This window comes from Athene noctua, chromosome 3 (assembly GCF_965140245.1).
Source record: "Athene noctua chromosome 3, bAthNoc1.hap1.1, whole genome shotgun sequence".
In the NCBI taxonomy this organism is placed as follows: Eukaryota; Metazoa; Chordata; class Aves; order Strigiformes; family Strigidae; genus Athene; species Athene noctua.
In genome coordinates this window covers 10,704,137-10,716,906 of record NC_134039.1, presented here as the reverse complement: position 1 = coordinate 10,716,906, position 12,770 = coordinate 10,704,137, and the positions used below count along the sequence as shown (strand labels likewise).

At 40.7% G+C, this 12,770-nt stretch overlaps 1 protein-coding gene across 1 annotated transcript; it reads left to right on the top strand.

The window, feature by feature from the left end:
* The first annotated feature begins 253 nt into the window (after positions 1–253).
* On the top strand, positions 254–12,175 carry HSP90B1 (heat shock protein 90 beta family member 1). The gene is made up of 18 exons (XM_074901959.1): positions 254–317; positions 832–931; positions 1,590–1,731; positions 1,811–1,927; positions 2,301–2,632; positions 3,454–3,565; positions 4,237–4,353; positions 4,939–5,055; positions 5,771–5,908; positions 6,006–6,083; positions 6,177–6,242; positions 6,499–6,768; positions 6,983–7,228; positions 7,508–7,644; positions 8,025–8,103; positions 8,199–8,354; positions 8,891–8,989; positions 10,165–12,175. Exons 1-18 carry the CDS (start codon positions 269–271, stop codon positions 10,192–10,194), a joined length of 2,385 nt encoding a protein of 794 aa, XP_074758060.1. The 5' UTR covers positions 254–268; the 3' UTR covers positions 10,195–12,175.
* The last annotated feature ends 595 nt before the right edge of the window (positions 12,176–12,770 follow it).

Below are 12,770 nucleotides of genomic sequence, written 5' to 3'. Positions count from 1 at the left end.
ATGGAAAGTCACGATTGGCGGCGGCAGCTGCAGGCCCCTCCCCTGCAGGCTCCGCATTGGCTGTGTGTTTGGCGTGGTACGCGCCAATTGGCCAGTCGCGGAGTGGCTCCCCCCACCCTCGAGCGCCCCGCGTTGATAAGGCGGAGGGGGAGGGCCGCGGCCGCGCCAGCGAGGTCGGCGGCGGCGCGGGAGGGGGTTGTGGCCGGTTTGGAGCGCGGGGCAGGGACGCCTGGGGCCGTTCTCCGCTGCGACCGCAGCCCACCTCGCCATGAAGTCGGTGTGGGGCCTCGCTCTGGCGTGCACGCTGCTCCTGGCCGGTGGGTGCCTGCGGGCTTCTAGAACCTTCGGGGGGGGCGGGTGTTGGGGGCCGGTGTCTCGGCCAGCAGCCCCCTTCCCCCTCTTTTCGTTAGAGTAAAGAGGCAAGATGCCGACGAGAAGCGGGGTGGAGCCTTTGGCGTCTGGGGCGTGGGAGGACCCCTCATTCTGCTCCATCGCCGTTTTTCTCCGTGTGCGTGTACCGAGGGGACTGCGGAAGCGTGCCCGGGCTGCTGCCGGCGCCGCTCTCCTGGGAGCGGGGAGCGGGGGGTGGGGGGAGGGGAACGGGGACTGCATGTCTAACGCGGCTCATGCGCCGCCATGGAGGGGGGGGGGGTGGTGGTGTCCGTCCCCTTCGCCCATCTCTGCAGTCTCCGGTTGGGCTGAGCTTTGCTCGAGGACGGGGTGGGGGGCGGAACAGCGCTGAATCTAAAACCGGGGAGAGGAGTAAGCAGAGAACTTCGGTAGTTTGTAGTGGGGATCAGTCTCGGATTGATGGATTCCTTGTTTTCCCAGTGTCGGTTAGAGCTGATGAGGTGGATGTAGATGGGACCGTGGAAGATGACTTGGGTAAAAGCAGAGAAGGGTCTCGAACAGATGATGAAGTTGTTCAGAGGTTAGTACCTGGCGTTCTGGGTAAGGTACTTCGGAAACGTTAAGGCTTTCGCTGGCTTTTGAAGGGTCATTTCGAACATCAGTAACGCCTAAAATCTCAGCAAATGGCGGGGGGGGAACGCCATTCAAAGGAGAGATTTAGTCAGCTGGGAGAAATATTTCTGGAAAAGACTGGTGCTTTCTAAACAGAAGTGATCTTGAGAACTTGGGATTCAAAATTATTCGACTCTAAGATCAGTTACGTAAAATCTCATACATTAATAGGGGTTTACTCTTGCATGTGGTAAATTGTGTCAGTTTAGTGCCTGTTGATGAAATAGCTTTATGCCCATGAACCATCTCATCTCCTGTGAGGTATATATCACATGCTGAGAATTACAGTGGCTTAAACATACCTATATGCTTCCCTGAATTTTTTTTTTTAGGAAAAAGGTCTTGCAAGCATGGCTTTTTCACTCAGGTTTTAGGTTAAGGTAATGCAGTTGAGGATAAATGCTGTTGCACTTAACCTCATTTGATCATGTAACTTTTGGACTGTGTCAGTGATTAAGGGTCTTAGTATTGTTCAAAATAGACTATTATTGCTGTTGCTAGACGATAAAATTAGCGATACTGTTTGTGGACAGGACTGCTTGACAGGTTTTCATTGTCCCTAACAGAGAGGAAGAAGCTATCCAACTAGATGGCCTAAATGCATCCCAGATCAAAGAAATCCGAGAAAAATCTGAGAAGTTTGCGTTTCAAGCAGAAGTGAACAGAATGATGAAACTTATTATCAATTCTTTGTACAAAAACAAAGAGGTTAGTGCCTTTATCAGTAGAACATGTTAGAACTGTTTGTGTGTGTTCTGGAATTCCTGACTGCTGGTTTCTATTTCAGATTTTCCTCAGGGAACTTATTTCAAATGCTTCGGATGCTTTAGATAAGATACGGTTAATATCCTTAACGGATGAAAATGCTCTTGCTGGTAATGAGGAACTTACGGTCAAAATCAAGGTAAGAAGCATTAGGTGCAATCATCTCTTATGGAGCAGTGGTGGGAGGAATGTAAAACCATAGCACATCATTATATCTAAATTTTTGGCTTAATACTGATGCAAATACAAGCTAGAACCACATCAGGACCTTTGCAATTGATCAAAACTACTCTTCTTCTAATGGTGAAAATAGATTTATGATTCTACAAAGTATAACTGATGTATTGAAATGCTTCAGAGGTAGGTCTTATTTTTGTAGTTACTGCAAATTTGATTTATTGTAGTCAAGCATGTTTGAATTTGAATAGCTGCTACTCGCCACTCTTCTGTGGCAGTGTATTATGCATTAAGATTCAAAGTGAAGTCAAACTGCATTTTTTATTTTTTTTCAGTGTGATAAAGAGAAGAACATGCTTCATGTTACAGATACAGGCATTGGCATGACGAAAGAGGAGCTAGTTAAAAACCTGGGTACTATTGCAAAGTCTGGCACAAGTGAATTCTTAAACAAGATGACTGAAATGCAGGATGATAGCCAGTCAACATCTGAGTTAATTGGCCAGTTTGGTGTTGGCTTTTATTCTGCTTTCTTAGTAGCTGACAGAGTTATTGTCACATCAAAACACAACAATGATACTCAACACATCTGGGAGTCAGATTCAAATGAATTCTCAGTAATTAATGACCCAAGAGGAAACACTTTAGGACGTGGCACAACCATAACGTAAGTATTAAGTTTCTTTGGATTTAAAAGAAAAAACCTGTATGGGTACACTTCGCTTTTTGATTCACTTTTTGATTGAAATATGTGGATGACTTTAGCATTGTGACTCATACATCATTTGATTATTGTAACACAGCTTCTTTCAGTTTAATAGAAACATCAACTATCATCTCTACGCATTTATTTTGGATGCAGTTAATGTAGCTTGCTTTACGTTCCATTAGATAAAACGTAAGAAAACCATGAGCATCTTGACAACTAACTGTCCGCAAGTAATTCCAGACAGTTCAGCTGCCTGCGGACTCATTCAGTTCCTCAACACAACTGGCCCATTGAAACCCATGCAGGGGCTGTAGAGCTTCCTCTTGAAAACTTAACTGCTGTTTATATACCAGCGAGACTAGAGGTAGTTTGACGGTCCCATTTTCATTGCTTGTGTGAGCAGATACATTTATCTGGTCTGGGTTTAGAGGACTTCTTCCTGAAGAAGGCACTTGGTATGAAAAAGTTCACCTTGATGCTCTAGTTCCAAGTAAAGCTAGTGAATGCATCAAGGTCCTGATAAGTATCCATATAATTAAAGGTTTTCATTAGACTTATGAATGTTGTGTTCTGCCTGCCTCAGTCATTTGAAAACAAATTGCCTCTTCTCATTGGAGCAGTTTAGTAGGGATTCTATTTTTGATACTTGGAGCTGAACAACTAAAAGCTGACGTGTAAATTTGCTATAGCTGCAACAGTAGGAAAATGCATCTCCTCATGCACAACTGGTTTAAAATACTTGTCCAGAACCTTGACTGAAGGCTCTGTATTTTCTTTAGCCTTGTCTTGAAGGAGGAAGCATCTGATTATCTTGAGCTGGATACTGTTAAAAATCTAGTGAAGAAATACTCACAGTTCATAAACTTCCCCATATATGTGTGGAGTAGCAAGGTAAGGATGTTCAACTGAGCATTGCATGATATGAGCTTTGGTTCTGAGAACTGTACGGCCAGATCTTTCAGAAAGGATGAGGATATACTGTAGAACTTCTACTTGTCTAATTTCTAAAATTCTTTGGTTCCTGAGTCTTCTGGCTAGTATTTTACTAGTTACTTGTTTTCCAAATGTTAGTGTGTTGCTAAAATCACAGACTTTCAAGGAACTTGATTTTATTCTGACTCAATATTACCAAAGGAGAAGGACTGTGCTATTTACGAAGAAAAATCTTTCTTCCACTGCCTTTGGTAGCTGGAGGCTTTGGTAAACTTTCAAGCAGGGCCCACGATTAGTGTCCTGAAAATAGGGCAGCATCTTAACTTTTCCTTCTGATGATTTCTTGGTGTAGCACTAGCTTAAAATTACCCAAGTCTCTGATTAGCATTGTGTAAAGCTACAAAACACTTACATTTGAGTACAGTAACTCTCTGGTGTATTGAAGGAAAGCATGTATTCATGAAAAATGCAACTAAAGAAACATAGCTACCTATAGAGAAATGCTTGCAATAAGCAAATAGCACAAGTTAAACTAGTGCTCTGAGAGATTAAGCTGTTTTCTAGTATTCTCTCACACACCTGGTGGGAAGCCAAGCAGTCCAAGCCCACATTTTTAATTGTCTCTTTAGACAGAGACTGTTGAAGAACCCATTGAAGAGGAGGAAGCAAAGGAGAAAGAAGAAACTGATGATGATGAAGCTGCAGTTGAAGAAGAGGAGGATGAGAAGAAACCAAAAACTAAGAAGGTAAGTTTTGTGAGACTCGGGGTTTTGTAACTCATGTCAGATGGTTCAGCAGTTTTTGTAAGTAGTCTTCCAGAGGTTTGCTTCAGTGGTGTGTGTCTGTGCTTTCAAACAGCAGTTAGACATCTTGTCAAGAAATAAGATTGTAAACAAAACAGACTTGGTTGAAATCGTGCACATGACTGACAGTAGCCTTGTGAGGCAGTGGTCCCAGAACTAATTATAAATACTTGAATGATCTGCTTGTAATGGTAATGGACTTAAGTAAGTTGACACTGAGTACTTTAAATTGAGTATACTCTGCTGGAAAGCTTTTTTCAGAATGGCGCTAGAAGAGAAATAGTGATGCTCAGTGAATGTGTTAAGTACACATAGGACATGCTTGTAGTGTAGACTTAAGTTTTGTTCCCATGTGTTCCACTAATGTGTATACTTGAATGAGAATATCCAGGCCATTTTATAAATTAGAAAGAGCATGTGTTTTTTTGATATGCTGTTCTGTGACGTAGCCTCAGTGGAGTGTCTTTAACTGACTCAACCTGAAGTAAAAAATAAGTCTTTATTATACTATGGTGTTTATATATTTAGGTTGAAAAGACTGTCTGGGATTGGGAGCTCATGAATGACATAAAACCAATCTGGCAGAGACCATCAAAAGAAGTTGAAGAAGATGAATACAAAGCTTTTTACAAAACTTTTTCTAAGGTAAGCTCTGAGCCTCAAGATTGTTCCAAAGCAAGAGATTTGCTTATAGTATCCCTTGCTGTGTAAACAAAACTGAGTGCTTATAGTGTGGGCTATTTCTGAAGAAAAAATTAATTGCTGTCAGTAGATAGACTGAGTTGCAGAGAGCTTAGGAGGAGGTATAGCATCTCAGGAGTTAATTTTTTTTTCCAGAGAGGAAGTACTGCCATACAAGTGTTGAATGGCCTAGGTTTGAGAAGTAATATGTTCCAGTTTGTGGAGCTTACTGGTGTGTTTAAATGTTGACAGGGAAACTTTCATTTAGTCTGGTGGTGCTTGTGTTGTACATGGTGGAAGAAAGGAAGATACGGCTTCCTAGAAACAATACTGTCTCTATGTGTAAATATAGTGTAATATGTTACTTGGGAGCCTCTTACTATGCTGTCATGATACTGTATTCGTTATGATGCTGTTGGTAACTTTGGTAGTTGGCTTGTGAAAACAGAAAAAATAAAATAAAAAAAAAAAACACCACAATCCCAGACCGGTAGATCTCAAGAAAGGTTACTTCTACGTAAGTAATTCAGCTGAACACGGAGCTTTTGTCTCCATAATAGATTCTAACAAAACATGGTTAGTTTAATTGTAAAATAATTGCACTTATTTGTTATTACTGGAAATGTATTAACATGCTGATAACTTCCCCATGTCAATTAAAAGAAATCTCTCTTCACAGGAACACGATGACCCAATGGCTTACATCCACTTCACTGCTGAAGGGGAAGTAACTTTCAAATCTATCTTGTTTGTTCCTAATTCGGCTCCACGTGGCTTGTTTGATGAATATGGATCCAAAAAAAGTGATTTCATTAAGGTAGGACAAGCAAGTATGTGGGAATGGTTTCATGTCACTAAAAAAGACCAAAAAAGCTACAAACATAACCTGGTTGCTGTTTTCTCTTGTAATCCAGCTGTATGTTCGAAGAGTGTTCATCACTGATGATTTCCATGACATGATGCCCAAATACCTTAACTTTGTTAAGGGTGTTGTAAGTATTACAAGTTTTACTTGCATTTGATTTTTTTTTTTTTTTTAAATCAAGTACTGTAAGCTATACTTAAGAAGCTTCTTCCTCAATTAGGTGGATTCTGATGATCTTCCTTTGAATGTGTCTCGTGAAACACTTCAGCAGCATAAATTGTTAAAGGTAAGCTAATTGATCTTAAATTCCTTTATTGTAAACACAGAATAGTAGCAAGATTTAGAAAAAATGGTCTGATTAATTTTACTTCATATAAGGGCTGTGAAATTACAGGAAACCCCCACACTGCTGTTTTCAGACTACTGCTGTTCACTTTAAATCAGGGACACTTAAGTGTCTTGAAGCCATCCTTTGCCATGGGATTGAATTGAGGGTTCTTCCAAGTGCTTATTGTTATAACTTGGTGTTGCTGCTTTTTTAGGTGATTAGAAAGAAACTTGTTCGCAAAACTCTTGATATGATCAAGAAAATTGCAGAAGAGAAATACAATGACACATTCTGGAAAGAGTTTGGTACTAATGTAAAGCTTGGAGTTATTGAGGATCACTCCAACCGTACGCGACTGGCTAAACTTCTTCGCTTCCAGTCTTCCCATCATGAAAGTAACCTCACAAGCCTTGACCAATATGTGGAAAGAATGAAAGAGAAGCAAGATAAAATTTATTTCATGGCAGGTGCCAGCAGAAAGGAGGTATGTGAGTGTGGAAGAAAGAGGGGAAGGGGAAAAAGTGTTACAGCTCCTATTGTGAACTGTTTATTTGCTGTAAACATGGAGGCTCCATGCTTACATTACTACTGCAGTTCAGTTTTTCTTGTACCAACATTCGTTGAATAGTTGTACGAGTTTCAGTAGCTGCTGGTACCAGTGCAATTAAATTGGCATCTGATCTGTTTTGTCATTTTAGGCTGAGTCTTCACCATTCGTTGAGCGTCTTCTGAAAAAGGGCTATGAAGTGATCTATCTGACTGAACCTGTAGATGAATACTGTATTCAGGCTTTGCCAGAGTTTGATGGCAAGAGGTTTCAGAATGTAGCAAAAGAAGGAGTCAAGTTTGAAGAAAGTGAAAAGTCCAAGGAGAGTCGGGAAGCCTTGGAAAAGGAATTTGAACCACTCTTAAACTGGATGAAAGACAAGGCTCTAAAAGACAAGGTAAAATGTTATGCTGTATGTAATGTATATTTGTAAATGCTGTTGTGCTTGCTACAACACACCTTGCAGATTATCTGAGCATAGACTTGAGTAGCTTCTGTCTTTCCATGCATAAACGTGTTTAATACCTTTATTTCAGGAAGATAATAAGTTAGAATATCATCTTGGAGCCTTGAGAAAGTATTGAAGTGACAGGAAAATTTCAGAGTTATTTACTTTATTCTTTGTAAGGTTATTAGCTCTGTGAACTAACACTAAGGCTTTTGGTCTTTTCTACAGATTGAGAAAGCTGTGCTATCCCAACGTTTAACCCAGTCTCCATGTGCTCTTGTGGCTAGTCAGTATGGATGGTCTGGTAACATGGAAAGAATCATGAAGGCTCAAGCTTACCAAACTGGGAAGGATATATCTACAAAGTAAGCTTTCAGTTATGTAGAAGCAGACATGGAATGTAGTTGATGGCCTCTCTTCCATCTCGTTCAGATGATCTTTCATATTTTTAGGTCACTTAGAACCAACTTGCAGTCTCATGATAATCTTAACACTGTTATTTCAAAGCCCAGTATGTAAAACTGTCTGGTGAGCAAAACTGTCTGCTTTGCTGCCTGTCACTTAGTGACAAGAGAAGATGAATTGTCTTGGTAACTTGAATGCTTTTTAGGGTTAAGCTAGTATTAGAGTGGGGCAGGGAGAGGAATACACTTGTTCCTGTGGCTGTAATCAGTATTCCTGGGTTTAAAGATGTAGCTGTGTCCTGTACTTCAAAACTGAGCGATGTAACTTCTATTCTTTTCAGTTACTATGCTAGTCAAAAGAAGACGTTTGAAATTAACCCCAGGCATCCACTGATCAAGGACATGCTGAGGAGAGTCAAGGTAAAGAAATAACAGTAGTCAAATACTGACTACTTGGCTGCATACAACCTAGTTAACAGTTTTGATTGGGTTTTTTTCATGCTTTTCTACATTAGGAAAATGAAGATGACAAAACAGTTTCAGATCTTGCAGTGGTATTGTTTGAAACTGCAACTTTGAGATCAGGATATATGTTACCAGACACTAAGGAATATGGAGACAGAATAGAAAGGATGCTTCGTTTAAGTTTAAACATTGACCTGGATGCACAGGTTAGTTTGTCTTCAACTTTGGGCTAATAATTGACTTCTGCTGCTACATCTTAAAAAGCAGATAGTTGACAGACTTGCATAAAACGAAATGTATCCAGCTTCCTGCATTTAGGTGGGCCAACAGGAGCCCAGTTCAGGTACCTGGGTGTACTTCATGCTTATGTCCTCCCTTCTGCTCTTCTTTCCTTTTGCTTGAGATTCTGCTCTTTCATTATGCTTCTCAAGAGTTGTCCTTAGGTAAGTGGTGTCTCTGTGGGAGTAAATTTAGGGGCCAAAAGCACATGTGCCCATCACATTAACAGAGAAATTCATAAGTGGGTATAATAATGGGGGTTCTTTATAATCCTGTGTAAGAACTTATAGGTATCTCACTGGAGGAGACATGATAGTGTGTCAGTGCTAAACAGAACTTGCTTTCTCCTTCAGGTAGCTCGGGGCAAATGTTAGGAACCAATAGTGAATATTTCCATAGCCTGTATTTAGCTAGTCTGCAACTGGTAAACATCCTAAGCAAATTGCTTGTGACCTTCCTACAGGTGGAGGAAGAACCTGAAGAGCCTGAAGATGCAGCTGAGGAGGCAGAGCAAGATGAAGAGGAGGTGGATGCTGATGCTGAAGACAGCGAAACACAAAAGGTAAGGTCTTAAGTTTGATTCTTCTTGCCAATATTTATGTGCAGTTTTGTCTGTGGTGCTTCCTGGCAACAAACTTGTTCACTTTGCCTTTCGTGACACTAGCTTTTAGTGTGAGGTTTACCAAGCTTCCCTTGGAGGCGAAAAAAATGCAGCACAGATGACGTTTTCTTATCAAACTATGTTGTAAGAAGAAAACATCAGATATGTTCAAGGTTGGAGCTAAATTAAGTTTCAGAGATTGTAACAGAGTGCCCTATGGCAAGAAGGTGGCAGCACATCCTCTACAGTGAACTCAGTGCTATCTGTATTTCCATAGTTTATGGGCAATAACTCTGACAAATCGGCAAGTGTATAGTTTCAAATGCATACAACAATACAGACTTGCAGCAGTGCTGCAGACAACAACGCTACCTCTAAACAGTTGACTGTTGTCTGAAGTCAGCCTTTGCTGTAGCTAGTCTGCAGTTTTCATGTCTTTATAGATAAGCTGAACTCTTCCAGTACCACAGTTTGATAACATTAACTTCTAAAGTTATTACAAGGTCCCAACTGGATCTGCTTTCTCAGGTTGCTTTTGGAAGAGTCCTACAAGATTGTAACTAGTGCAAATACAAAGTTGAAAATATGTCTACTGTTAAATGTCTGATTACCTAAGAATAAATATGAGAAACAATGCTTATTCTACTATAGCAACATAATATTGATGCCATTACTACTGTGTTTACATAGCAGTATAACCTGCAGTGGCAGTAATACATTATAACAAAGCAAAGTTATGTTCTACTTGTTGGATTAGTACACTTGCAGGTTACGGTTTCTGACTACTAACTGGAAAACAGACATGCTCCCTAGCTTGGCAAGTAAATAGGGCTATTAACAAGCACTAATCCTGTACCTGAAAGTTAGCTTAATAAGCATTAAAGATGAAATGGTACACTAGATCTGGTGCTGGTGTCTGAGCAGACTGAAGAAAGTTACTTTTTTTACTCTTAATAGCAAAGGCTTCATGTGCCGTCATTTGAACAGAAGTTTGACTTTCACAACTCCTTGAAAGTTGTATTACTTGGAGCTTTGGAAAGCAGCAGCAGTACGTGAATTCAGTTCTCCTGGGACAGCTCTTGTAACCTTTTCTGCTTTCAAAAAGCAACATTCTGATTGTCTCTTTGTCTCTACAGGAATCCACAGATGTGAAAGATGAACTGTAAGCTGCACTCAACTACCGTCCTGCATTGAGGGGTTAGGAGGGAATGTGAAATAGATTGTTTTGGTTTTTTCCACTGTAAAATGCTGAGGGATGGTATGGGGTTTAAGGGTGAAGGAGAATTTTTTTTAAGTTCACTTTTCTAAAAACATTCCTCATGAATGTAAATTTGTATTATTTAACTGACTTGGTGTAAAATCTTGTCATGTACAAAATAAAATGTTCCCAAACACCACTAATTCTAAATTTATACACAGTAAGCTCATCTTGTGGGCTAGTACAAAGAAAGTGAAGGGATCGTCTTGAGTGTTCAGGTCTTTTGTACTACAGCCACTTTGCAGTACTTGTGCCTTTCTACATTGGCACAGCAACACTTAGCTGTGTAGCATATGCATAGGGTTGGGTTTTGTGTTAAACCTGCTGTGCTGTTTAGCCAAAATAGACGTGCTGAGAGCTGTGTTGAATTTAATAGTTGAAGTAACTACTCAAGATGTGTCTACTGACATCTTAAGAAAGATGAGATAGGGCATTTAAAAATGGCATGAGAACTGAAGTCCAGCCACCTTGCAGTGCACTGTATGGAACTTGACTCCACTGTCCACAATAGGCAGTAGTAGCTTTTACATTTTACAAGAATTTCCTTTGACTAAATCTGTGAACAGCACCAGCCCAAAGTGGCTTATTGTCTCTGAGCTCATGCTATTCTCCATGATATTTGGTAACCCTGCCTTTCACAGGTCCTGCTTTTCTACAGTTGGGCTGTTTTTTGAAAAGGCAGAAGCACTTGCCTCTTATTCCTTAAAGCTGTTCCTAAACGTTTTCATTCTTGTTCTTTGTCTCTTTAGTGTGGCAAAGCACTGTAGATACCTGCTCTTAGCTCAAGTTCACTGTTGATGCCAAATTGTAATGCAGAGAGGTTGAACTGGAGGCACCACTTTCTCTTCTGTTCATTATATTAGCTTTATGTGGTGTTTGGATGAAGTACTCTTTTTCTCACTAGTACCTTTTACTCTGAAACACCTTCATGGGGTTGGTAGAAAGTGTTTACATGGAAGGTGGGATTTTTTGCCTTCCTCTGTGAAGTACATAGCATCACTGTGTATAGAAGTACTATTCCTAGTGAAGAACCACTCTTCTGTTTTGTGAACAGAGCTTCTGTGAAGTTTGAGGTTCTGCAATCTGAAGCAAAATAGACTTTCTAATTCAGTGAGGGCACTAACCACTGACCTGAAGAACTGCTTTCCATTTACTTCTACTAGGCTGCTTCTATATTGCCCCAGTACTGTTTCCATGCAAGAAATACAAATGCCCTGTATCAGTGTGGTTATTGTGTTAGGGTTTATGTGGAGGTGTTGGCTTCACTGAAGTATGTGGCTTCAGACTTCAAGGACTGGGAGCTTAGTTTTGTATTTTTTGAGGGAGTTTGGGGTTGTTTCATTTTCTGCTCACTGTGGTAGTATGTCAGATGCACTGTAAGAGCCTTTTATTAGAGGATGCTGAGTGGTCTAACCCTAGTGTGTAGTTCAGTAGCTAGCAACATCAGCTTTAATAGCATTCCTTTGTTAGTATGGAATAGGGCAAGTGCACCATTAAGGCATGGTCCTCTTACTACAGTAGTGGAACATCTGTGCTCTGTAGCAACTGACTGCTGCTGAGGTTTTGATTTAATACTTCCTAAAATACCACTTCTAGTGATACACTTCTGAGTATATCAATACACACCTCTCCGTATCTCAACCAGCCTGAGTAACAATTGTAGCTTGGGCTTGCTGTATGGTTAAGGGTGATTCTACAGCTAAACAAATGGAAGAGTTGTGGAAGTGTAAGGTTGCTTGCTCCAGACAGTGTTCTTAATCTGTTCATTTCTTGTAGATTTTAGCAACCTTTGCTCTGCTACATAGCTGAAGTTCTCAATGCCTTGACTGGTTTTAGGATGACATATCTAATTCAATTTCAGAAATAATAAAGAGCACACTTGAGAGTCATGCTTTCGTCTGTCTTCATGTTCCTCAGCTGAGAATATCATGTGTAACGTAGCTGTGGTCCAGCTGCTTTCTCGATCCTGGAGTGACAAGTGTTTGCTATTAATAAGCACAAAATGCAGTTGTAAGCTTGCTGCTTTTTTTTTTTTTTTTTAAGGTCAGCGCTGAAGCAAAACAGTGTTAATTCTGTTTAAGAAGTGTCTCCCAGTCATACTGAGGATATTTCTGTGCTGCTGTCATGTCAATTCTGGGGGTGTCACCTCTGCTGTTAAAACCTGGTTTATTGTCAGCTTTGCTGTTCCTGGATGGGCACTAATGAGAACGGTTCCCTCAGTGCCAGAAAAGGCTGGGGTGAAACAGATGCTCCCCATTGCTCAGTTTCCATTAGCAGCAGGATACATTTAGATGCAAGCCAAATTAGTACCAACTTCCCCCTGCAGCCTTTAGAAGAACCTTTAGAAAATGGGGAGAAATGCAGCTTTTGTATCAGAAGTCAGTGACAGAGGTGATACTCTGACAAAATGTAACGTAGTAAGGTTTGGCAAGTCCTGGATCTTTGAAGGGATAATTGAAAACCTGTTGGTCCTGCGCTAGCAAG

Coding starts and splice junctions, on each gene's coding strand:
- HSP90B1 (XM_074901959.1), top strand. CDS start 269: ATGAAGTCGGTGTGGGGCCTCGCTCTGGCGTGCACGCTGCTCCTGGCC. Junction 7,229..7,507: donor ACAAGGCTCTAAAAGACAAG/GTAAAATGTTAT, acceptor TCTTTTCTACAG/ATTGAGAAAGCTGTGCTATC. Junction 7,645..8,024: donor GGGAAGGATATATCTACAAA/GTAAGCTTTCAG, acceptor TATTCTTTTCAG/TTACTATGCTAGTCAAAAGA.